The following is a 25,020-nucleotide window of genomic DNA, read 5'->3' as shown; positions in this document are numbered from 1 at the left end:
ACCTTGGAGTGAGTCCTGGCTTGAGGAAGAGTTAGAAGGAGTTATTCATCTCTGGACTTCTTCCACCAACTTTGTTCAAAAATACAATCTTAGGGAACAAAATGAACCGTATCAAATAGAACCGGCAAGATTTTATCCGGAACTAAATATTTTTGTTTAATTAAAATAGGTACTTACATATTAACGCCACCGCAGCTACAGCTTTATTTAAAAACAAAGGAGTCAATCGGATTTCGGTGGAAAATGGGCCGATATAGAGTTTAACATAAATAAATATTTATTTTATAAATATAATTTAACCAAACTTAACCTACGCTCGCTAACCTTGACACTAATTAACAAAAAATTACAGTTTTTTGAGTATTTATTCAATAACAATTACAATTATTTATTATTTAAATAATCAAATTGCAATAATTACATTAAATAAATGCTCAAAAAATTACGGTGTTAATTTGTCAAGGTTAGAGAGTGAAGCGAGCTTAGGTTAAATTTGGTTAATGGTTAAATTATACTTATAAAATAAATATTTATTTATTTATGTTAAACTCTATATCGGCCCATTTTCCACCGAAATCCGATTGACTACTTTGTTTTTAAATAAAGCTGTAGCTTCGGTGGCGTTAATACGTAAGTACCTTAAAATATTTAATCTAGTACCTTAAAATATTTAATCTATGTTTTTTATTTAAAATTTATTCATTTTATTTAAAAAATTATATCGCTTAGGTTATACATACTAACAAAATTATTGTCAAAACTGTGTAACAAACAGCCAATGATTCAAAATATTTCCTGTTGGTTTTAATATTAATTAGCCTCATTATTGGTGGTTTATATTGTATCTTCATTAATATATACTTGAATCATATAGTAGAAAATTTATGAATACATATAAAAACACATAAATTATTCTTTTGCTTTGCGATGTATTAAATTTATTTCTTCTGAATTGTTTTGTATGATTTTGAAAGTATATTTGCCCATTAGGATTTTTCTATAAGTTGTAAAATATTTTTAAATTTCATTGTGATCTTCCTTTGGCACTGTTGAAATTGTTTTACATTTTAATTAGAATTTTACAGATTATTTGCATAAAATCATATTAGAAGTTAAAATACTGTTGATTGAATTAAAAATTATACATATGTACACAAATGCATACAGATTCTAATCCTGCAATTGTAATATAATTGTGTTCATTTTTGTCTTAATTTCGGTTCAGTAATCTGTATATTTTTAAATCGTTTGATTACATTCTCTCAATTACTTAGATGTTCAATTTATGGAATGTAAGTAATTTTTTATAAACTTTTCAGCTTTAATAATCAAGAGGCCGTCAAATAATTTGAGAATTAAAACTTGCATAGAGTTAAACCCATGGACATTATTCTAGAATTGGCACCTTAACTAGGTTTTTAAGTTTTTTTTGTTAAGTACAAGGCATATTCATAAAGTAAGGATCATTTGGTGATTAAAAAAATTAACTTGTGAGAAAAGGTTTTTACTTACAGTTTTAGTTTACTACATATCTACTTCACTTTTCCACATAATAACCATTCAGTTCTAAGCACTTTTCAAAACGCTGCACCAGTTTCTTTAACCCTTCTGCATAGAAGTTTGCCGCCTGGGAATTGAACCAATTAGCAACGGCAGTCTTGAGGTCATCATCATTTTCAAACCGTTGCCCACCAAGCCACTTTTTCAAATGCAAAAAAGGCAATGGTGTGAGGAAGCGCATTGTCGTGAAGGAGGATTATGCTGGATGACAATCTTCCACGTTGTTGATTTTGGATTGCACATCTCAGTTTGGTAAGCATTTTGTAGTACACATCAGATGTAATTGTTGATCCACGTTCCATGAAATTATAAAAAATTAACCCTTTTTGTCCCAAAAAATGGTAGCAAACATTTTTCGACTCAAGTACGGAGATTGCTTAAACTTTTTCGGTTTTGGGGAACTTGAATGGCACTGCTGCATGTTGTGTCGATTCTGTATTACTGTAGGATATCCAGTCTCATCACCAATAACGATGTGGGAAAACAAATCATCTCTATCTTGTCGATAGCAGTCCTAAAATGCTCAATCCAAAAACACTTGTCTTTGCTCATTGTGTTGGTTGGTTAGCATTTTCAATACCCACCTTGCACATAATTTGTGATGTCCGAGCCTTTACTGTGACAATCATGTGGATAGAAGTGCGTCCAACATGCGAAAATTCATCAGCCAGAGCAACAGTCGTTATTCGCCAATCAGATCGCAGTTTTCAGTTCACTTGTTCAACGATTTCATCAGTTTGAATACTGGGCCTGCCAGTCTGTTCTTCGTCATGCGTATTTGTGCTCCATTTTTAAAGTCTCAACACCGTTGTCTAACTTTTCCCTTCACTCATTACTGTAGGTCCATATACCAGGCACAACTCCTGATGAATTTCAGCAGTTGAAGATCCTTTTGCATGCAAAAATCAAATCACAGCACGCACTTCACAACCGGCAGGAGAAACAATTGTCATGGATATTTCGATCTGCATTCACAGCAGGCAAACGGCTACTAAATCAAAACAACTGCAGTGGCTTCATAAATATCCGCTGATAGATGGCCCTGCACGCATGAAAATGTGTTCAGGTTCAGACCTACCAATATTTAAATATAAGCCGACGGCCCTTACTTTATGATTATGCCATATATATATATATATATATATATATATATACACATTGTTTTTACTTGTTTAATATACGTTGTTTAATTTCCTGTTTTTACAGATTAGCGCAACATATCACATATGTACACCAACACTGTCGCCAACCACCAGCAGAATTTCAAGCGCTTGATATGTCATTAGTACGACGGTATATTGATTTATGTAAAAATCGTAATCCGACTGTACCACCAGAACTTACAGATCATATTGTAGACGCATATGTCGACATGCGTAAAGATGCTCGTAATAATCGTGATATGACATTTACATCTGCTAGAAATCTTCTTGCAATATTACGATTATCGACCGCTTTAGCTAGACTTCGTCTTGCGCATGAAGTCGAAAAAGAAGATGTCGGTGAAGCTATGCGATTACTTGAAATGTCCAAAATATCTTTAGGACAAGTCGATTCAAAGGATACCGGGCAAGTTTTCTTTTTTGCAATTTTTACTGTACCTTCTAATATAATTTATTAATCATACAATAAAATTCAGCCGTAACAAACTCCATTATTATGATAAATACCACCAAAATGATATTTCAATTCCGGGTTAAATTTCTCATCAATTTGGGTTTAAATACCCTTTTCCATAACAGTGTTAAGTAATTCATCATAAGGTTTTCCCTTATTATAGCCAAGTATAAGGAAAAATAATTTAGTTTTTCATGGTCATTTCAAGTAAGAAATATTCAACTGTAATAGTAGTGTGTAAACTGACACAACTACATAATTTTTTTGTAGTTTGTCAGAGAATGTCTATCAGAAACTTAAAATGGAATGTTAATGTATCTCAGGCATTGAATAAGGAACTTAGCTATTTAAATATTAAAAGTTTCTTTTATTATTATTATGCTTTTACGGCCAACATGGGACCACTTAAGTCAATTTTAGTTGGATCTTTTCTGAGAAAAGCATGTTATTTTACTCTTTCGAGCTGCCCAGTATTTCTTCATCCGTTCAGATCTTGCTTTCATTTCTTCATCCGTAAACACCCTCTTCGTTGTATTTTGTCGTTTGTCTGTCTTTTGTTTAAATCTAATGCTTTTATCTTTTAGCTTTGTAATTTTTCCAGTTTTATTCTGTAGGTCGGTCAGGGAAATTCCCAATTCTTTCATATCTTCTCTAATTTCTTCGATCCATCCTACTTCTAGCTTTTGGAACCAGAGCTTTTCAATGATATTTTTTGACAGTCTTGTTTGCGGTGTCCTTATGAGATGACCGAAGAAAGAGATTCTTTTTTTCCGCATAGTATCAGTAACAGGCTCTATTTCTCGATACACCACCTCATTTGGCACAATCCACCATCGGCCTTCTTTTTGGTGTTTTTTATTGATACACGTTCTGACAATTCTCCTCTCTATTTTCAGAATTTTTTCAATTCGGTTTTTCCGAGTGATTTTGAAAAGGGTCTCACTTCTGTAGGTGACTTCTGGCTGTACTACAGTTTTATAATGTTTAAGTTTTGTTTTAGCAGAAAGGCATTTTTTGTTATATGTTGACCGAGTTAATTTTTGAGATTTAATAATTTTATTTGTCCTGTTTTGCCATGTCACTTTTTCATTTAAATTATAAGTTATTATTTCCCCTAGATATTTAAATTGTTTTACTATTTTAATTTTCTGATTGTTTACCGTAATGTGCTCTATTACCAGAGGATCTATGGCCATCAGTTCAGTTTTTTCGAAAGAGATATGAAGCCCTATCTTTTGTGCTAGGTTTTGAAGGCTCTTGATTTGTGTTTTGGCTTCTTGAATATTATTTGCTAAAAGAGCGAGGTCATCTGCAAATCCTAGGCAATTTAGTGTGATGGAGTTTTTCTTAGTACCCATTTTTATATTTTTGGGATTTATAAGTTTATTTACTTATGTAAAATTCGACTTTTATTCCTCATCCGATGATTCACCTTAACCGAGTTGCTAGTTCAAGTATTCATCTAAAATCAAAGGGAACTATTTTAAACGTTTCACGTACTTGTGAATGTCAGGTATATTCAGAATTGCAAAATTATTTTCTCTAACTTGGGGTTTTAATCTTAGGTACGGTTAACCGACCACAAAATTAAAAAAAATGGATAGTACAAAATTAAAATAACTTCATGTTAATACTTTTAGGAACAACATGAACTAGGTATGACCATTTTTAATCACATGTTGGTTACATATTATCACTTATAGTAAATATTTTTCCCAGAAAAAATTTATGTGACCAAATACACGATTTTTTTATAACGAAGAGGCAAGGCAGCATGAGCTCCTTTCTTCTATAAATTTTTTTTTATGGTATGTTTGAAATATTTTATAAAAGAATGTTTCCAATATCACATTACTTTAATTTTTTTTTTCTTTTTGTAGATGTATGGAATTTTTTCTGAGTATAACGCATTTTGAAAAAAAAAATTGAATATTACAAAGTGTCAGTTTTTGTAGGAGTATAAATCTCAAGGGGAATTTGCTACAGTTACATGTACAAATCTTTTCTACCCTAGTGGTGGTGCACTTCTGGCCCTCTAAAACAGATTCCAAACTTTCATAGATGTGTGATAAATGATTTAATTTAATCAACTTTATTTTCTTATTTATTGTTAATCATATTACCAGGAAGGGATACCAAAGGATAAAATTAGATGCATATACAGGAGAAAATTTTATATATATTTATATATACAAATCAAGAAGGAGTAAGCTTTAAATAGTGTCAGATATTTTCTTCTCAGTTCAGTGATTCTTGAGATCATTATAAGTAAGCAAATAGTATCTTTGCTTACAGACATTTTAAAATGCTGATCGAATTACAAAACTGTGAGGGAAATATTTTTAATGATAATAATCGTGTCCTTGCAATGTTAATTATAAAATAAATAAACTTGTAGGGGAATCTTGAGTAAAAAATCAATGATAGCAAATTCTTTATTAAACTGAAGTCCATTTATTAATACTGCTAGTTAAAAGAGTAGATTTCAGATAGCAGATACTACCTAATCGCCTAAGTCACAGTACGTGCACTATGTAATCCTTGCTAATGGAGTTCAGATATTGCCCTCATTGTAGTAAATGGAAGACAAGAGAAAAAAAAGAAACAACTTGTAATTCACCTAATTAATCATTTAAAATTTTTACAAAAAGGATTCTCGGCATAAATCTTATAAATATTTATTTTCTATGCTTTTGGTGTTTATTGAACAAACCCGATTTTACTTGGTACTAGGAAAATGTATTTTTATTATTTTCTTCTAAGGGCGATAATTTTTATTTTATTATGTTTCATATTTACAGAGGTGGATCAGCAGCCGATAGAGTATTTATATTAGCACGTGAAGTGGCCGGAAATCGTAAAACAGTACGTTTAGCTGAAATACGTGATTATTGTGCAAAAAAAGGCTACCAACCTGATTTAGTAGATCAGTGTGTGGAAGAATACGAAGAATTAAATGTTTGGCAAGTTAATCAAGCTCGTACGACAGTTACATTTTTATAAATTTAAAGGTGGAATATTTATAAATGTCATACTTTAATTTATTACATCAGTTGGATTGTTTTAATATTAAACAGTTGTTCTTTTTTTTTTTACATTTAATTTTATCGTTTTATATAATGCTAGATATATTTTTTATACAGATACCTTTATTTTTGTGTGTTATAAAACATTTAACCATCTCTTGAGTTTTTTAATATTGTACTTTCTGTGTGAATAATAATTAATTATTTGTCTTATTAGTAAAAATATTTTTTATAGCAAATAACCAGACCTATTATCATTATAACATGAACTACTAGACATCTACTTTTTCCACAAATGGTGAAAACCAAATAAATATTTAAAAACACAAATCGAATTATAAATATGCTATACATTGAACAAAATCCATAATTCGGAATTCTAATTGGATCCGAAAACAGAAAAAAGAATTAATGAATATGGATATTGAAAAAATCCATCAAATCAGAAAAATAGAATACCAAATAACAAAATAAATACAAACATACAAAAGTTATTTTGTGTGAACACATAGTTTCCACAAAGTAGGCTCCTAAACTTTGAGAAATGCTTCAAACACCTCAAAATGATCTGCTTTTTTTTCACTAGGGATTGATTATTGAGAATGAATTTAGTTATTTCAACCAAATTTGGTGTATATGTATATATTTTCAAAAAATTCAAATTCTTTGTTTCTACTAAAATTCATATATACATTATTCTATAAAAAGTATTTATAAATATAATGCTAAAAATTTACAATTTAAATACGAAAAAACAACTTTTAGTTATGCATATTAGTGAAAAAAAGTGGCTAGGTAATTCATGAATTAAGAAAATTGTGTTCAAGCACCTGCAAAATAAATATGTATATATATTTATTTGTTTTAAACATTTATTAACAGAAAGAATAAATGTGGAAATTTTTAAAACTGTGAAGATTCAAATACTTTAAATCTAATGTCATTATAACTATGATTTTTCAAACTTGGGTTTATTATCAGGATTTTTGAGCATATTTTTATGAACAAGATAAAACTTGATTTGTACAAATACGAGGTGCGATCAAAAAATATGGTGAATAATTTTTTATTAAAAAAAGTAATAAGTTACATAGAATTTGATTTAATATCCTTCAAAGTACTGTCCTTGGCTAGCAATGCACTTATCCCAATGTTGACTCCATGACTGGAGGCATTTCTGGAAGGCATCTTTCAAAAGGGCTTTCAGCTGCTCGGTCGTGGTCCTCTCAATGTCAGCAACGGTGTCAAAACGTTTTCCTTTAAGCACAGTTTTAATTTTTGGGAAGAGCCAAAAGTCGCATGGTGCTAAATCCGGTGAGTATGGCGAATGTGGACAGACAGAAACACTTTTTTCAGCCAAAAACTTGCGAATGAGAAGCGAGGTGTGACACGGCGCTTGTCGTGGTGAAGAAGGAAGCCATCGCTTTCTTCGTACATCATTTAGCAAACGTTGCAGTATAAAATTCAGAGTTTACAGTTGTTCCCCTTGAAACGAACTCTGATTGCACTATGCCCTCACTATTGAAAAAAACAACGAGCATGACCTTTATGTTGGATTTTGACTGATGTGCCAGGAGATGAACTGGCTTTCCATTGGGAACTCTGCATTTTGGTCTCAGGGTCATAGCCATAGACCCAACTTTCATCTCCAGTTACAATTTTGGCCATAAAGTCCGGATCTGCATGAAGACAACCCTTCAACTCCATGTAAATTGACACACGATTTTCCTTCTGTTCATCACTCAAAAATCAGGGAACAAATTTTGCACTCACTCGTCTCTCATTTGCAATTCATTAGTTAAAATGCTTTGAACAGATCCGTACGAGATGTTAAGGTCTTCCAATAGCTCTCGAATAGTCATTCGCCTGTCTGAACGAACCATTGTTTCCACTTTTTGCACATTTTCAACTGTTTTTGAGTTTACTGGACGTCCCACACGCTGTTCGTCTTCAACAGACTCATTTCCGTTTTTAAATCGGTCATACCACTTGTACACAGTCTTCAAGTTACCACATTATCGCCATACACCGATTCTAACATTTTGTGAGCTTCTTTGGCACTCTTTTGCAACTTAAAACAAAACTTAATGTTCTTCAAAATCCATGTTGCGTGACGGACATGATAAACACAACCTCACTCTAGCGGCTCTGGCAGCTGACTGGCAAGCTCGAACGTGTTAAAACTTGTCCCTGCCTTTCTCAGTTGATTACGCTATTGGATAAATTACAGCATATGGATGTAGCGTCGGCAGTTGATGCTATAAAAATTCATTCACCGTATTTTTTGATCACACCTCGTATATACAGTTTCAAACTGAATTACAATGGAAAATTCTTTCAAGATTTTTGTGCCTGTTTTCATTTCCTCTAGTAAACCAATACAATAATAATAATAAAACTGTGTTTGTAGGCCAATTTCTGTTCAGTTTTATTTGAAAGTACACTGGATATGCATTTTATTTACGCAAGTCAGTGTAAATAAATTCTTGTGATACCGAATCGCTGTAGTCGGAAAGGTTTTCCAACCGAAATGCTGCTAGCAGGAAGATTTTTTTGCTACATTCGCAGAAATTTTAGACTGTGGGATGCGAAGTGTATGTAAAGGTACAATTCATGTTTAACAAGGAGTATTAGAAGCGATAAAAAGGGAATCAAAAAGTGTGTGAAAGTTTATCAGTTATCTAAGTATTTCTAAAAGTTCTATGTAGAATATTCTTTACAGTTTTTTCCCCTTTAATATAGTTCTTTTTTATATTAATATGAGATAATGAACATAATTACTTAAAATTTTTAACGTCTCAGAGTTGAATACTTACCGGACCAATGGAAAATATCAGAAATCATTGGTTCCCAAATCAAGTAAACTATGTAATGATATTACATCGTATTGGTGAATCAGCTTGCTATATGTATTCTTAAAAGTTTTTGAGAAAAGTCTTGTTAAAAGAATAAAACTTTTTTTGAGATGAACTTATACCTGACTACCAGCACCATCAGCCTCCTGAATTAATGCTTGTTCTGTAGGGCCACACACACCGTTTGGCGCTGACTGGATTTAATAGTTGTCATAGTAATCGATGTTTACGTGCAATATAGGAACAAAAATTATTATCGGTTTTAAATTACTACGTATCTAACGCATTTTTAATCCTATATTTATGTTTTTTTTTCATAATATACTGTTGAAAAATTAGGTGCCCACGCCACAAACCTTAACTCTTAAGAATAGTACCCTTAATAGACTCTTAAGAATAATACAAATTAGTCATTTTTTCATTAAAAAACTCAAAGATTGCATCCATTCCGGCCTATATATTAAACGATGGTACACCAATAATTTTATTCTGTTCAATTTAATGTTCCCCATGTATAAAACAAGTTCCAGAAACACGGAGAATTTGTCTTTTGTTTCAGATTTCCATGATAAATGAGATTTAGGGCGATTAATTTTTGTTCTAAGACTTCTGCTAATTTTTCATTTCATTCATAATCAAGTTAAAAAACTTATCGGCTGGTAGCTGAAAGTAGTTAATTGGTTTACCGTCAATTGAAACAGAAATACAGAGTCCATGATTTTCAACAAAATAATTTTTTTTTTAATTCTGGTGGTCAGGTCACCCATACAACATTACTCACCGCTTTCGTATTTCTTGTATGTCGAGTGGTTTTTGGTACAGATATATTTATATCGATGTCATCTTCAGTTATCTGAATATCATCATCATTAATTACAATTATAATTGTATCAAAGTTATTTTAAGTTATTTGAATATCATAGTCATCGGTTTCAATTTCTCTATGTATATTTTACATAGTTGAGTGTTAGTAATATTTTCGTCTTTAATCAGGTCACTTTCACTACCAGATACGACATCGCTGTTATCTAAATATCATATTCTGAGTCACTTTTGGCAATAATTCACCAGTACTACTCTCTCTTTTCCAAAATAAGTTTTAGTTCTTTTGCAGATAATTTCTTTTTAACATTAAATAGTCTCTTTGACTGAGATAGACCTGGGATTTCATCATCAGCAATTATGAAAATAACAGAAAAATCTTGGGACCGCAAACGATTTTATAACACGTAAGTATTGAACTAACATGCCACATAAAAGTTAACGGCTGAACTGAAGGCCAGGATAAGCAGAATGCATTGCGTATGACTTACGCATAGCGTAGTCGTAGTAATTGACGCTGACAGCTCCTAACATAACTACCTGTTATGTTAGTGGCCATTGCACTCGGTGTGTAAACATTTTCTGTTCTTTTTTATGTAATAGATATTTCAAGGTGAAATTCCAGACTGAATCGCCTCAAATATTTTCCATAAATGCAGGTGTTCCATCTCCGATCCTGTACACTATATACAATTCCGATGTATCTATCTCAGAGCATTATAATAGCTGCTTTTGTTGATAAAATCACAGTATAAGCAACTCATGAGTCACCGGAAATCGCATCAAAAACGGCTGAACAAATTGAAGCGTGGCAGAAGTTATGGCTTGTGAAGTTTAATGAAAATAAAGTAAACACGTTATGTTCTAGAAAGAATCCTATTGGGTTCTTTAGAAATAATACTTCGTCATGTAATTCTGTTTCATTTCCAGTCCACCAATATGTGAATAAGATTGTACATTTTTTCTTGTGTAAAAAAAAAAAGGTGAAAATTTTCAAAGAGCAACTTGTGAAATTTTGTTTTAAATTGGGCAAAATACTTATACAACCTGATGAAAGTGTTGCAAGAGGCTTATGTAGAAGATGCTTATGTAGTATGAACCATACATGATGTTAAGAACGATATGCCTCTTTCTTAAGAAACCCACTCAAATGTAATCAACTGTTTGAATGAGATTGTTCAATCGATTATGAGTATATCCCAAGTGTTTGTAACAACTTTAGAAAAATAGTTTTACTTGAAAGTATTGCAGCGATCGAAGGAAACTGTGAAAATGAAAAGAAGCACAGGAAAGATGTACAGGGGGGCTGAATTATGACAATCCTTTCTTGCTCTTAATGACCCTTATTCAGGAACATTTGATAATGAATAACATAATTGTCGTCCCTCAGCCCCTTTGTTCATTTAATTTAGGATTTGCTATCTCCAAAGATAAATGCCACCCTGAAAGTAATTAATTTTAGTTGATAGAAGAGATTAAAAAACATTTTGCTGTGTGCTCTGCACGCTACACATGAAACAATTACCATAATGTGCCCCAACTTAGAAAAAAATGGTGGGAGTAATTATTTACTTTGAGGGAGGATAAGTCCGATTAAACGAGTAATAAAAAATAATTTTGAAAAAGTTTAATTTCATTTTGGACATAGCTCAGTGTGAAAACCAGAAGAGTTATTGCAAATTTGATATTTGTGTGATTTGAGGGAAAGGCTATTAATCGTTTCCAGGTACTTTGTTTTACAATACTTTAATTAAATAAAAAGTTCAATCTGGTACTGAAGTACTCATCTGGATAAAGCGTGTCTCCTACATTCTTCTAATATTTGTGCATTTCTGGGCAAACTCATGAAAAATGTGTATCACAAGTAAATGTAAATGAACATCATGAGCAATAGACATAGGGAACTGTTGAACCTAAGTGAATAATATTACACTGTATCTTGGCATACGCATTATACTTTTCTGTTTCAAACTGAATTGGTTTGCTACAAATCATTAACAGAATGATTTGTAGCAAATGAAAGGAGTTAATTTCTATTTTAAGTAACCTCTTTCAATAACCTAACCTTTTAACTTTAACCTATTTAAGTAAAAAATATGACATTAACAATCAATTTATCAATCGGTTAAATGATCAACTGTTATTATGCTGGAAAACTTTAAAAACTAACACGGCTCATTCTTTATACGATTTAAATATTTTCCTTTATTACTATGGCTGCAGGGCTTAATTAGATGCAGAGAACATCTGTGTCTGTTACATTCTAAGATCTACGATCAAAAATCACCGTAAAATTGTTTAACCGTTCTGTAGAATAACCAACATATCTACCGGATAGAGACTGAAGTGGTTTTCAATTGCTGTGACATAAATTAATGTTTTTGTAACAGTACTTCTACATACACTGAAACCCACCGGGTTGGTTTAGTGGTGAACTTCCCAAATCAGCTGATTTGGAAGTCGAGAGTTCTAGCATTCAAGTCCTAGTAAAGGCAGTTACTTTTATACTTATTTGAATATTAGATCGTGGATACCAGTGTTTTTTGGTGGTTGGGTTTCAATAACCACACATCTCAGGAATGGTCGAACTGAGACTGTACAAAACTACTCTTCAATTACACTCACACATATCATCCTTTGAAAAAATACCTGAACGGTAATTCTCAGAGGCTAAACAGGAAAAAAATATACACTGAAATCCTGGATATGACAAATACCTGAGAAATATCTCCATTTTTTGTTGTACTTTTAAAGCAATAGTTTCATATGTATCAAGTAAAACAAATTTGTTAAAACTCAACCACTCAAAATGAAAAGTTTCTTATACTTTTCAGCACTGACTTTTCTGGGGCTTTCTAATGTTTTTTACATTACAAATGCTCATAATGGCAGCTATTTTAGTAATCTGTAAATGTTTTCGTACAATTATTGCTAACTGAACAATGATCTTGTAATTAATGACAAATTTAAGTAAAAGAAACATGTTATTCGCATACATTTCAGTATTTGCATATTAGTATCAGAAAATGAGTGTAATTTAAATATATACCAGTTAAGTATTACTTTTTTAATAATAAATAATTTAGTGAGAAAAGAGCTAGCTAAAGTAACAACCGATTTTAATTCATCTTTCTCAGTGTGATAATTTACATTTTCTGGTCATATTTCATTTCTATCTTCCATTCTTTGTATTCATCCTCTTAATTAAAAAAATAGAGTGTAAAAAACTTATATTTATTAGTCCATTTTTTTAGATGCAGAACATATTTTCTCAGAAATGGCTGTATATCCAGATAACAGTGTAAAAGTTAACCTTGTATAATATCAACCTAACCAATCACGGCAATATTATAAATTAAATTAGTAGGAAATGAAAATAGTTTACTTTCTTAATTAAAGTGCAGTAAAATTATTTTTAAGCTGCATATCTTTCATTTGGTTTTAAATGAAAGACATCAGAAAAAATGTTAATAAAGTACGGAGAATGTTAAATAATTTTTCTATCATTAAACACCGAAAAACAACATTTATTTTATATGACGGTACAGAACTACTTCAGAAGTCCTGTGACAATCTTTGAAACTAGTGGTAAAAAATACTAAACAGCTGTAAAATACTACGTAATGTAAAAAATGGTTAATAGCTGGAATAGTAAGGGGTAACATAACCTGAATTTTTTTAATGAAAGAATTGTTGTTCTGCAATCACCTTTAAAATATTGTCGCAACCTTATCCTATACTTTGGTCCTGATGCGTATAATCAAAGTTGTTACCGTGACTTAGGTTAGCTTTGGTGTTTTTTTAAACCGGTGTCAAGCGGTTACGTTCCCCGGGTTTTTAATTCTTACTGACTAATGTTTTAACAGCATCTGCATAAAAAGGGTGGATCGTTCATGATTTGACCGTTTTCACCGAGTTCCTTTTTGGTATCTGGTGTTTGATTTAGACATGCATCTGCCTCACGAGAGCCTTGTAAAGCGATCGACTTTTTGTTTTACAAGGCACGTGGCGAAGAAGTGGCAACGACTGCTGGTGTAAATACCCTTTTTAGGTCTTTCTTTTTCCTGTTTAGCCTCCGGTAACTACCGTTTAGATAATTCTTCAGAGGATGAATGAGGAGGGTATGAGTGTAAATGAAGTGTAGTCTTGTACATTCTCAGTTCGACCGTTCCTGAGATGTGTGGTTAATTGAAACCCAACCGCCAAAGAACACCGGTATCCACGATCTAGTATTCAAATCCGTGTAAAAATAACTAACTGGCTTTACTAGGACTTGAACTCTGTAACTCTCGACTTCCAAATCAGCTGATTTGGGAAGACGCGTTAACCACTAGACCAACCCGGTGGGTTTTGGTATAAATACCCTGTAACGAGCAAAGGTTCGCCCAGTTAGGGCGGACAGTCTACCTGGGCGAATTAAGGCAATTAGTCCTGCATACGATCTTTTCAGAGCCGGGACCGAAATCAGTATTTTCGTAATTGCTTGCACTCGCTTAAACTATTCAGCAGCGGTTAAGACGTGCAAAAAGTGACGTGAGGGAATCAGGCCACCGGCTGCTCGTATTTCAAATATGTCGGCTTGCCCGACAAAGTAGTAGATGACAGAGACTAATTAGGGATACCAAAAATTAGTCTGAATAGTGATTTAGTTAAGGCTGGTGGCAGGGCTGGTAGTTCTGTATCTGGTACACAATTTGAGTAACTATGTGAGCAGTTGTTGGATTTCTTGAAGACGAGTGATCCCTAGGCATAATGAGTTTAGGGAAATGTTCTCTAAACATAAATGTTTCCTAAACATGAGTTTAGGGAACTGTGCTTTGGCGAACGGATTTGAGGCGCTTGTCTCTAAGCCAACTGAAGTCAAGGAGGTTATAGTTAAAGAAAAGAGGCAAATTCCGTCCCGGTACCAGCGCCCAGCGCCTGTACTTATTAGGGCGAAGCGGAAACTCTACGCCTAGGTGCTTAAAGGCAAGCGAGAGGCCAGCTTAACCCACAAGCAACCAGAAGTCACATTCATAAACAGGAAGGAAAGCTCCACAAAACTATTAAGGAAATTAGAAAGGAATAAAAGGAAATTTGAAAGCTATATTTCAAGGAAATTTGAAAATTAGGAACATAAAACACAGTAGGAAAGGTCTGGTTGTCTTAGCGGATGATAAAGAGACAGTTAGAGTCATTTCAGAATCTGTCGTTAGTAAAAGGCTGGAGGTCAAAGTGCTTCAGAAACGTAAAAGTAGGCCTCGAGTAACTATGATGAGGTGTTGACCTCGCTCCCGAAAGCGGATCAAAGCAAAGAGAGAAGAGTATGTTTTTATTACAGGCTTATTAAATTTGTAAATCTGTTTGTTGATTTTTAAGTAAACCAAGAGGACTCTGAGTAAATTGAATTGTACAACAAAACTGTCGTTGTTGGAATCAACACTTGCTTTCTTAGCATAGTATTTTTGGCGTTTAAAGACGTAATCAAAAACGATTTGGCGCATAGTCTAATTGAAGTTAGATATAGGGAGAATTTTTATGTGAAACTTCAGTGTTAGGAAAGGCGCAAACCTAATATATCCCTTTTAATAAAAAATATTATGTCTGGAAATTAATTTATAACCAAATTCATTTTTTATTTATCAAATTTCATCGGTATTAATTAACAAATTAATACCTTTTACTGTCTTAGAGAATATAACATAACCAATTTTTTTTTCTTAACTGAAAAAATAAATACCGATGCAAAAAACAAAAGTTCAGTTCTGTAAATTACTATTCAAAAAAATGTCTGTTTAATTTTCAATTAGATCGGTAATTTTGATGACGTAATTTGTTTTTATTAATAAATATATTAATACAGGTTAAAGTAAAAAAATCATTTTGAAATTAGTTCCTTCTTTTTATTTTAAATTCAAATATATATTTTAATGCTATTATGTGTTGAAGATTACAAGTTACGACAGGATGGATTCATTAGAACGATTAAACAATTTTTAATACTATTCACCAATCAGAGACGCAGAAAAGTAATTAACTTGTTTTTCAATTCTTATAACAGAGTTGGTCTATTCTTTTAACGTTGAACGGATTAAGAGACGTCGCTCGGGTCTGTAACGAAACACTCCGATATTATTGACCAATCAGAGACGCAGAAATGTAATTAACTTGTTTTTCAATTCTTATCACAGAGTTGGTCTATTCTTTTAACGTTGAACGGAATAAGAGATGTCACGAGGTAGTCGCTCGGGTCTATGACGAAACACTCCGATATCATTGACCAATCAGAGACGCAGAAACTTGTTTTTCAATCTTGTAACCTTATACGAAGTAAGACATATTTTAGTTGCGTCGTTGCCGTCTAAAAGTGAACAACTAGTCTGTATGGTAACTATGAACAATCTTCTAGAAAGAAAAACCATACAATTTAGGACATTATTTTAAAGTGAGGGACATTTATTTTATTGTATGCAACATAGATTTATTATTACTTTTTTAATATATCTGTTTTAAATTAAACATTTTTTTTCTTAATTTACAGTTTAATGATGATTCAAATTTAACGTAGATTTTTTAAAGCACGTTTGCTACAGTTTATATGATGATCTTATTTACATGAAATTTTGTTTTTTAATTTAAAATCTATTCTAGATTAATAATTATCTTCCATTTTACAAAATTTGTTTTATTAAAAAAAACAGGGGTGATGTAACCTTTTTTTGAAACGTGGCAAAATTTTTATAAAATTTATTATCGATGAATTTTTATGTAGGAACTAAAATGAATTTTATTAAGAAAATGCTATAAAATGTTTCAATAATTTTACAGGAAATGCCTAATTTTTATATTACATCTGGATACATTATTTGTATAAATAGTAAATGTAATTTATATGTATTGAATAGACATGTTTTTTCTTGCGCTTTGCTACCTTTAATGTCTACTGAAAATAAGTACAAATACCTTAGTACAATGAATATCTCGGAGGAACTATCAAATTTTATTGTTTGATGTATCGAACACTTTAATTATTACTGATGAAACTGAAAATATTTTTTAGAAACTGTATTAAGGAACAGTTTGTATTTTGAATTAGAAAAACAATATTGTGCATATTTAAAATACACTTATTCTTTTTTAGTTTTTTAGATCATAATAATTGTGTTATCTCCCCGCTAGAACAATCTGGATCTTCTTTCATACAAAATCATTGAACCAAATCTTATTGGACATCCACACATTATCACATCTATGTAATTCAATTTCTTTTTTCTGTAATTCTGTAAAAAATTCTAGAAATAAAAGCCAATTATCTCTTCTAGAAATATTTTCCACTATTGAAGATATATTCTTCATTTTTTCTCAAGAATTCATAATAATAAGAAATTAACTTTCATTTTAATTAAAGGTAATTTTAAATTTATTTTTGTTTCCTATATTTCTAAATTTTTCCTGGACGTCAGTTGTAGAACCGCATTCATTTCTGGGTCTCTCGATTGTAACCTGATAAAGAAATCTTTTGTAAAACTGTTTCACGGTGTAATCAACCAATACTGTTTCAGATTTTTTGCCAAAATTTATTCTAATTCCTTCAGTTCACAAATAAATACCAACAGTATACTCTAATCTAAATAAAACTTGTTCTAATCCATTTTCAATATTTTCCCCATCCATTTTCATTTGATCTATTACCGTGTTTAGTGAATTGCCAACAGGCACACAAATTTCTGAATACTGTATGTAATACAATCAAAAAAGTTTAATCATATTCTTTAATTATTATCAGGCAGGTCCAAATTCTTTATTTTTCTGTTTATGCAGGTGACTAGGTAGAAAGAAAAAATAAGGGCATAATTTTTTTAATTACTCATTCTTCTAAATGAATTTTTCTCTACGCTTTAATATATTTTTTATGTAATTCTTAACTCTCTAAGGTTAGGTACTTTGGTGGTTAATGTACTGATGTCATATACCTCCCTTGTCACTACATTCATATCAAAAAGTTAGCCAATTATTTCAAATAATTTCCTCATTGAAATCATTTACAATTTTGTACTCTGCTTTTTCTTTTCGGTTACAATTTTTTTACTGAATTTATTTAATTATGTATAGCCATTAGTAAAACTTCATACAGGAAGAAAAATACAATCCCAGTTTATATTCGTGCCTTTAAGCAAGAAGTCAAATGACCATATACTGTAAAGGTTACATTTATTTTCTTAATAACAAGTAGTACACTGTAATTTTGTTCTTTACGCAAATTCTCGGTTTTTTAATGCAATGTAAATAACACAATTTTTCAAAAATAATAATAAGCATTATTTTCCTAACCTTTTAATTAAATATTTACTTTAACCTCTTTGGAGAGAGATAAATGTTTTTACTATGTATATTTCATACACAAATTATGTTTACACGGTTTTTTTGGCTCATATACAGTAATTTTAATAATATACCTAAAATAATTAGGTAGCTTGTAATTGCATGTACTTGTTATGTAGCTAGTAATTTCATGTTTCTTTATGTAGCTTGTAATTGCATGTTCTTTTTACGTAGCTTAGAAATATAACTGTTTTATCGTAAAAAATTGTTTTACTAACATCGACTAACTTAATGATATTAATTACACTAATTTAAGTTTAGATAATGGGTATTTTATGTATATCATTCATTCTGCTGTATTTGAGTCGAATATCTAAGTTTAAAAGTAATATAATTTGATTTTCAAGTATTAAATTAGAAATGTGTCTTCAAAGAGGTTAAATTATAATATGATTGATCTTAAGTAAGAGGATATATAAACCACTGACTGTTTATACAACTTTACCATTTTTTTAAAAAATAAATAGAAATTTATGATTTGTTAATTCATAGTATTGGCTTTTTTCAATCGTATTAGATCTGTTTATGTAAAACAGTCTCTCATTTTATTTTTCTTTCTGGATTCGCCTTTATTTTTATAATTATATGAAGTAATTTCTTAAATAAATAATCATATTTAACAACAAAATTAAATCCGAAATGTCCCTTTGATTATCTATATATAAATAAATTTAAGGATACAACACATCAGATTTTTTTAGCTTTCATTTAAAAACATCTTCTAAGTATTCTAAAAGCCCTAACTATTCTAAAAGCATCTAACATTACATAAATCTATTTTTGACACCTCACACAGTATTTGAACATATACTAGTCTTCGGCCCAGAAACATCAAGGAACTATTACAGTATCGGTCAGGAATCATTTTAGTTCTATTTAAAAGACCCATCATTATTACCTTTGATAATTTTACGGGAATATTAAACCTAAAAATACACTACATTAAACCTTTTGTATGAGCAAACTAAATATATAAACCCGCTGGTTTTAGTCTTCTAGAGTATATGCCATATCTTGCCCGGTGGTTATCCACTGAAATTATTCTTCTATTTCTATAAATGTATATTTTTTATAAACCATTTTTCCAAACCGTGTAATACTGAAATCGAGCACCTTCTCTTTTCTTATACAAGATTAGAATTTGTGATTTAATCGGTACCTGTCACCTGCTATTAACCATTCTGCACCACCCGGTGTTCACATATAGAATTCCTTTGTACTTATATTACATCGTTGATGAAAAAAGACCTCCTTATGGATTACTTAATAATAAGATTTAATTTTTTTCTATAATCCTACAGATAAAGGTAACTTCAATATTACATTTAGTATTTGCATTATTTAATACCCCCTTTTCACTTGGATTGTCATCGATCACAGTTTGATTCCATTTGCTATTTATTAGCAACTGTACATTTTTCAATATTATAAATTATCGACTTTTTATTTTAATTCCAACCGGGATTGGCCATATTATGCTGTGAAAATGCATTCTTAAGAGAATCTTAAAGGGGGTAATTAAGAGGTCTGGATAGTAATGCAACATCTACACAAGTACAAAATGGGAAAAAAGAAATATGGAAAATACAAGTAAATTCATTGATTGAAAACTCTCTGAGTAATTGATTTCTTTGAAAAATCTTATATTTTTAATATTAAAAATAATACAAAAATCCCTTAAGTTATATTTCTTCAAATCAATAATATTTTCTTGTTGAAATTATAAAACTAAAATCTTCTGGTTAACTCATATATTTCCCTAGTTCAATCTTCTAATTCGGTTTCATTTTTAGAAATAGAGTTTCAAATTATGAAATTGTAAAAACACACAGATTAGAGTGTGTTATACATACAGCAAATCTGATGTGCTCTGACAAAGTTCAGGGTGTATTATTTTAGATTTTTGATCAACACATAGCAAATCTGATATGCTCTGACACAGTTCAGGGTGTATTATTTCAGATTTTTGTTCAACACATAGCAAATCTGATATGCTCTGAAACAGTTCGGGGTGTATTATTTTAGATTTTCCTCTACAGATAGCAAATCTGATATGCTCTGACACAGTTCAGGGTGTATTATTTTAGATTTTTGATCAACACATAGCAAATCTGATATGCTCTGAACAATTCAGGGTGTATTATTTTAGATTTTTGATCAACACATAGCAAATCTGATATGCTCTGAAACAGTTCAGGGTGTATTATTTTAGATTTTTGATCAACACATAGCAAATCTGATGTGCTCTGACACAGTTCGGGGTGTATTATTTTAGATTTTGGATCAACACATAGCAAATCTGATATGCTCTGAAACAGTTCAGGGTGTATTATTTTAGATTTTTCCTCTACAGATAGCAAATCTGATATGCTCTGAAACAATTCAGGGTGTATTATTTTAGATTTTTGATCAACACATAGCAAATCTGATATGCTCTGAAACAGTTCAGGGTGTATTATTTTAGATTTTTGATCAACACATAGCAAATCTGATATGCTCTGAAACAGTTCAGGGTGTATTATTTTAGATTTTTCCTCTACAGATAGCTAATCTGATATGCTCTGAGACAGTTCAGGGTGTATTATTTTAGATTTTTGATCAACACATAGCAAATCTGATATGCTCTGAAACAGTTCAGGGTGTATTATTTTAGATTTTTGATCAACACATAGCAAATCTGGGGTATGCTCTGACAAAGTTCAGGGTGTATTATTCTAGATTTTGGATCAACACATAGCAAATCTGATATGCTCTGACACAGTTCGTGGTGTATTATTTTAGATTTTTCCTCTACAGATAGCAAATCTGATATGCTCTGACACAGTTCAGGGTGTATTATTTTAGATTTTTGATCAACACATAGCAAATCTGATATGCTCTGAAACAATTCAGGGTATTATTTTAGATTTTTGATCAACACATAGCAAATCTGATATGCTCTGAAACAGTTCAGGGTGTATTATTTTAGATTTTTGATCAACACATAGCAAATCTGATATGCTCTGACACAGTTCGGGGTGTATTATTCTAGATTTTAGATCAACACATAGCAAAGCTGATATGCTCTGATACAGTTCAGGGTGTATTATTATAGATTTTTGTTCAACACATAGCAAATCTGATATGCTCTGAAACAGTTCAGGGTGTATTATTTTAGATTTTTCCTCTACAGATAGCAAATATGATATGCTCTGACACAGTTCAGGGAGTATTATTTTAGATTTTTGATCAACACATAGCAAATCTGATATGCTCTGAAACAGTTCAGGGTGTATTATTTTAGATTTTTCCTCTACAGATAGCAAATGTGATATGCTCTGACACAGTTCGGGGTGTATTATTTTAGATTTTTCCTCTACAGATAGCAAATCTGATATGCTCTGACACAGTTCAGGGTGTATTATTTTAGATTTTTGATCAACACATAGCAAATCTGATATGCTCTGAAACAGTTCAGGGAGTATTATTTTAGATTTTTGATCAACACATAGCAAATCTGTCATCCTCTGACACAGTTCAGGGTGTATTATTATAGATTTTTGATCAACACATAGCAAATCTGATATGCTCTGAAACAGTTCAGGGTGTATTATTTTAGATTTTTCCTCTACAGATAGCAAATATGATATGCTCTGACACAGTTCAGGGAGTATTATTTTAGATTTTTGATCAACACATAGCAAATCTGATATGCTCTGAAACAGTTCAGGGTGTATTATTTTAGATTTTTCCTCTACAGATAGCAAATATGATATGCTCTGACACAGTTCAGGGAGTATTATTTTAGATTTTTGATCAACACATAGCAAATCTGATATGCTCTGAAACAGTTCAGGGTGTATTATTTTAGATTTTTCCTCTACAAATAACAAATCTGATATGCTCTGACACAGTTCAGGGTGTATTATTTTAGATTTTTCCTCAACAGATAGCAAATCTGATATGCTCTTAAACTGTTTAGAGTGTATTATTTTAGATTTTTCCTCTACAGATAGCAAATGTGATATGCTCTGACACAGTTCGGGGTGTATTATTTTAGATTTTTCCTCTACAGATAGCAAATCTGATATGCTCTGACACAGTTCAGGGTGTATTATTTTAGATTTTTGATCAACACATAGCAAATCTGATATGCTCTGAAACAGTTCAGGGAGTATTATTTTAGATTTTTGATCAACACATAGCAAATCTGTCATCCTCTGACACAGTTCAGGGTGTATTATTATAGATTTTTGATCAACACATAGCAAATCTGATATGCTCTGAAACAGTTCAGGGTGTATTATTTTAGATTTTTGATCAACACATAGCAAATCTGGGGTATGCTCTGACAAAGTTCAGGGTGTATTATTCTAGATTTTGGATCAACACATAGCAAAGCTGATATGCTCTGACACAGTTCAGGGTGTATTATTATAGATTTTTGATCAACACATAGCAAATCTGATATGCTCTGAAACAGTTCAGGGTGTATTATTTTAGATTTTTCCTGTACAGATAGCAAATATGATATGCTCTGACACAGTTCGGGGTTTATTATTTCAACTTTTTCCTTAACGGGTAGGAGATTCGATGTGCTGTTGCACAGTTCCGGGTGTATTATTCGCATCTTAGCTTATCAGGTACCTAATATGATACAGAATTATTTTTAATTATTATTCTTGATTACATATTGACATTGTAAATATCTATGTTGTATGCAATGAATAGCTCTCGCGAGTGCTGGGTACATAAAATATTCGTACCGCGTCAACCGCGTCGCGACCGTATTTCATCATCCCGATATCGTTCATCGGGTTTCGGTTGGGGGGTGCTGTGTATATAAATGTGTTTATATATTTGGGGGGTGATATAGTTTATTTATATTTGTTCTATGTTTATTATGTTTCTTTGTCTTTTCAGCTCATCACTTCACTAGACCAATGGCTGAAGTCCTCCTTATAAATCAATTTACATTTTTTTTTAGTATTACATCACGTAAAAATTCCTTTTGTAGTTTAAATTGCTTTATAAAATTTTATTTGAAATATTAATTAGTAGGTTTTTAAAATTACCCTTTTTATAAATTATTTAAATTTTATTCATTTCATTGACAAAATTAATCATTTAGTTCAAGAAATTTAAAAAATAAGTAAAGATATAGAAGCAATTTCTTAATTAACTGTAGCTTTTAAATCTGGTTCACGTAGGATATAATATATATATATTTTATATTTATTATATTACATAAGCTTTTTCTTAAATTTTTTTGGTAGGTGTTAATCAAATTGAAGGTTAGAGCATATTTATATCTAATTACAATTTTAAGAATTTTTTTTTTTATTTGAAGTATTTTAAATTTTGAATACCCCTTTGCTTTCCCCAATCAGCGTTCAGCCAGCCACCTGCTTCAAAGAAGATGCATGCTTGCATGTTAGTTTAATTTTTTCAAACCAGGGTCAGCCGATTTTAGAGGTGCCATAATAAATTATTTAACTTTATTTGCTTATTTTTTTTATTTAAAAAATTAACTTAGTTGCAACATTTACCATTTTTTTTGTGGTTAACACCTAAGTAGAATGATTATTTGAAAAAAAATCCATCTAGCATAACGGTAATCCAAATTACTTCAAAATTGAATAATTTTTATATGTAATATATTTGCCTTGCACATTAAAAAGGCGTGAACTGACCCCGGTTTTTAGTATGTAATTATTTTATCTTTTTCATATTCTGAAATTGTGGGGTAAATAAAGTGATTGGTGTAAATAAAGTGTGAAATTAAAGTGCGATCAAGATCAAAGTGTGAACGTTATCTTCCTCACTATAAAAATTTACAAACTATAAATAAAAATGAGACTTGAAATAATACAGATTACCGGGTTATATTCAACACTTCGTCACTTCATCCTTCATTTCACTTCATCCTGCGTCCTACATCTTCAGAGTACCAGATCGATCGATTCTTTCAGCTGCTCGATGGATTTGATCCTTGGATTAGCCGTGGTGATGAATGTAAAGCTGTGTAGCCAAATGGTATAATATTAAGGTACTATTAATTCTTTACTACATTATATATATTTCACAATAATACTAGTATTTATTAAAAGATTCCATCCGTTTATGTAATGTTTAGCTTCAGTTAGAACGACCAAGTAATGGAGCTACTCTGTGGCTTCAACCAGCCATTATCACTTAACTTGTACCAGGGGCCAGGGTTAGGGCATTACCCGACCGGTCTAGTCTAGTCGTTAACTCGTCATTGCAAGTCAAATGATTTCAAAGTCGAGAGTTGTAAGGTTCAAATCCTAGTAAAGATTTTAAATGGATTTGAATACTAGATTGTGGATATCGGTGTTCTTTCACGGTAGGGTTTCAATTAACCATACATTTCAGGAATGGTTGACCTGAGACTGAACAAGACTGCACTTCATTTAAATTTTCATACATATCATCCTCTGAAGTAATATCTTACGGTGGTTCCAGAGGCTAAACAGAAAAAGAGAAGGTCAGGACATTAGTGATACTGCAGTTATTTTTATTTCTAACTTTTTTTAAAAAATTTTAGGTAGATCTGGTATTAAATGTCATGTGGGACACAAATTTTGTGTGGCAAATTACAATATAAATGCAATAAAGGAAACATCAGTATAATAAAGAGACGAAACTTAGTAGCATTACATATAGAGAAGTGCCAGTATCTGGTCAATGCCTAATTTGTCTCTCATATATATTTTATTTGAAATATAAACCACCAAAACACAGTAATTATATAAAATGGACTTGCCATATTAATTTCC

The 25,020-nt window shown here is 31.4% G+C and overlaps 1 protein-coding gene across 1 annotated transcript in view; it reads left to right on the top strand.

Moving 5' to 3' along the window:
* Mcm7 (minichromosome maintenance 7) overlaps nt 1-6,387 on the top strand; it is a 44,037-nt gene extending 37,650 nt beyond the window's left edge. Inside the window, exons 11-12 of the mRNA XM_075380166.1 lie at nt 2,767-3,129; nt 5,979-6,387. Coding sequence (XP_075236281.1) covers nt 2,767-3,129; nt 5,979-6,180 — 565 coding nt within the window. The 3' untranslated portion in view covers nt 6,181-6,387. The remainder of the gene's footprint in view (nt 1-2,766; nt 3,130-5,978) is intronic.
* Nucleotides 6,388-25,020: the final 18,633 nt, after the last annotated feature.

Source organism: Lycorma delicatula, chromosome 12 (assembly GCF_047948215.1).
Source record: "Lycorma delicatula isolate Av1 chromosome 12, ASM4794821v1, whole genome shotgun sequence".
Classification (NCBI taxonomy): Eukaryota; Metazoa; Arthropoda; class Insecta; order Hemiptera; family Fulgoridae; genus Lycorma; species Lycorma delicatula.
This window is presented reverse-complemented; position numbering and strand designations above follow the sequence as displayed.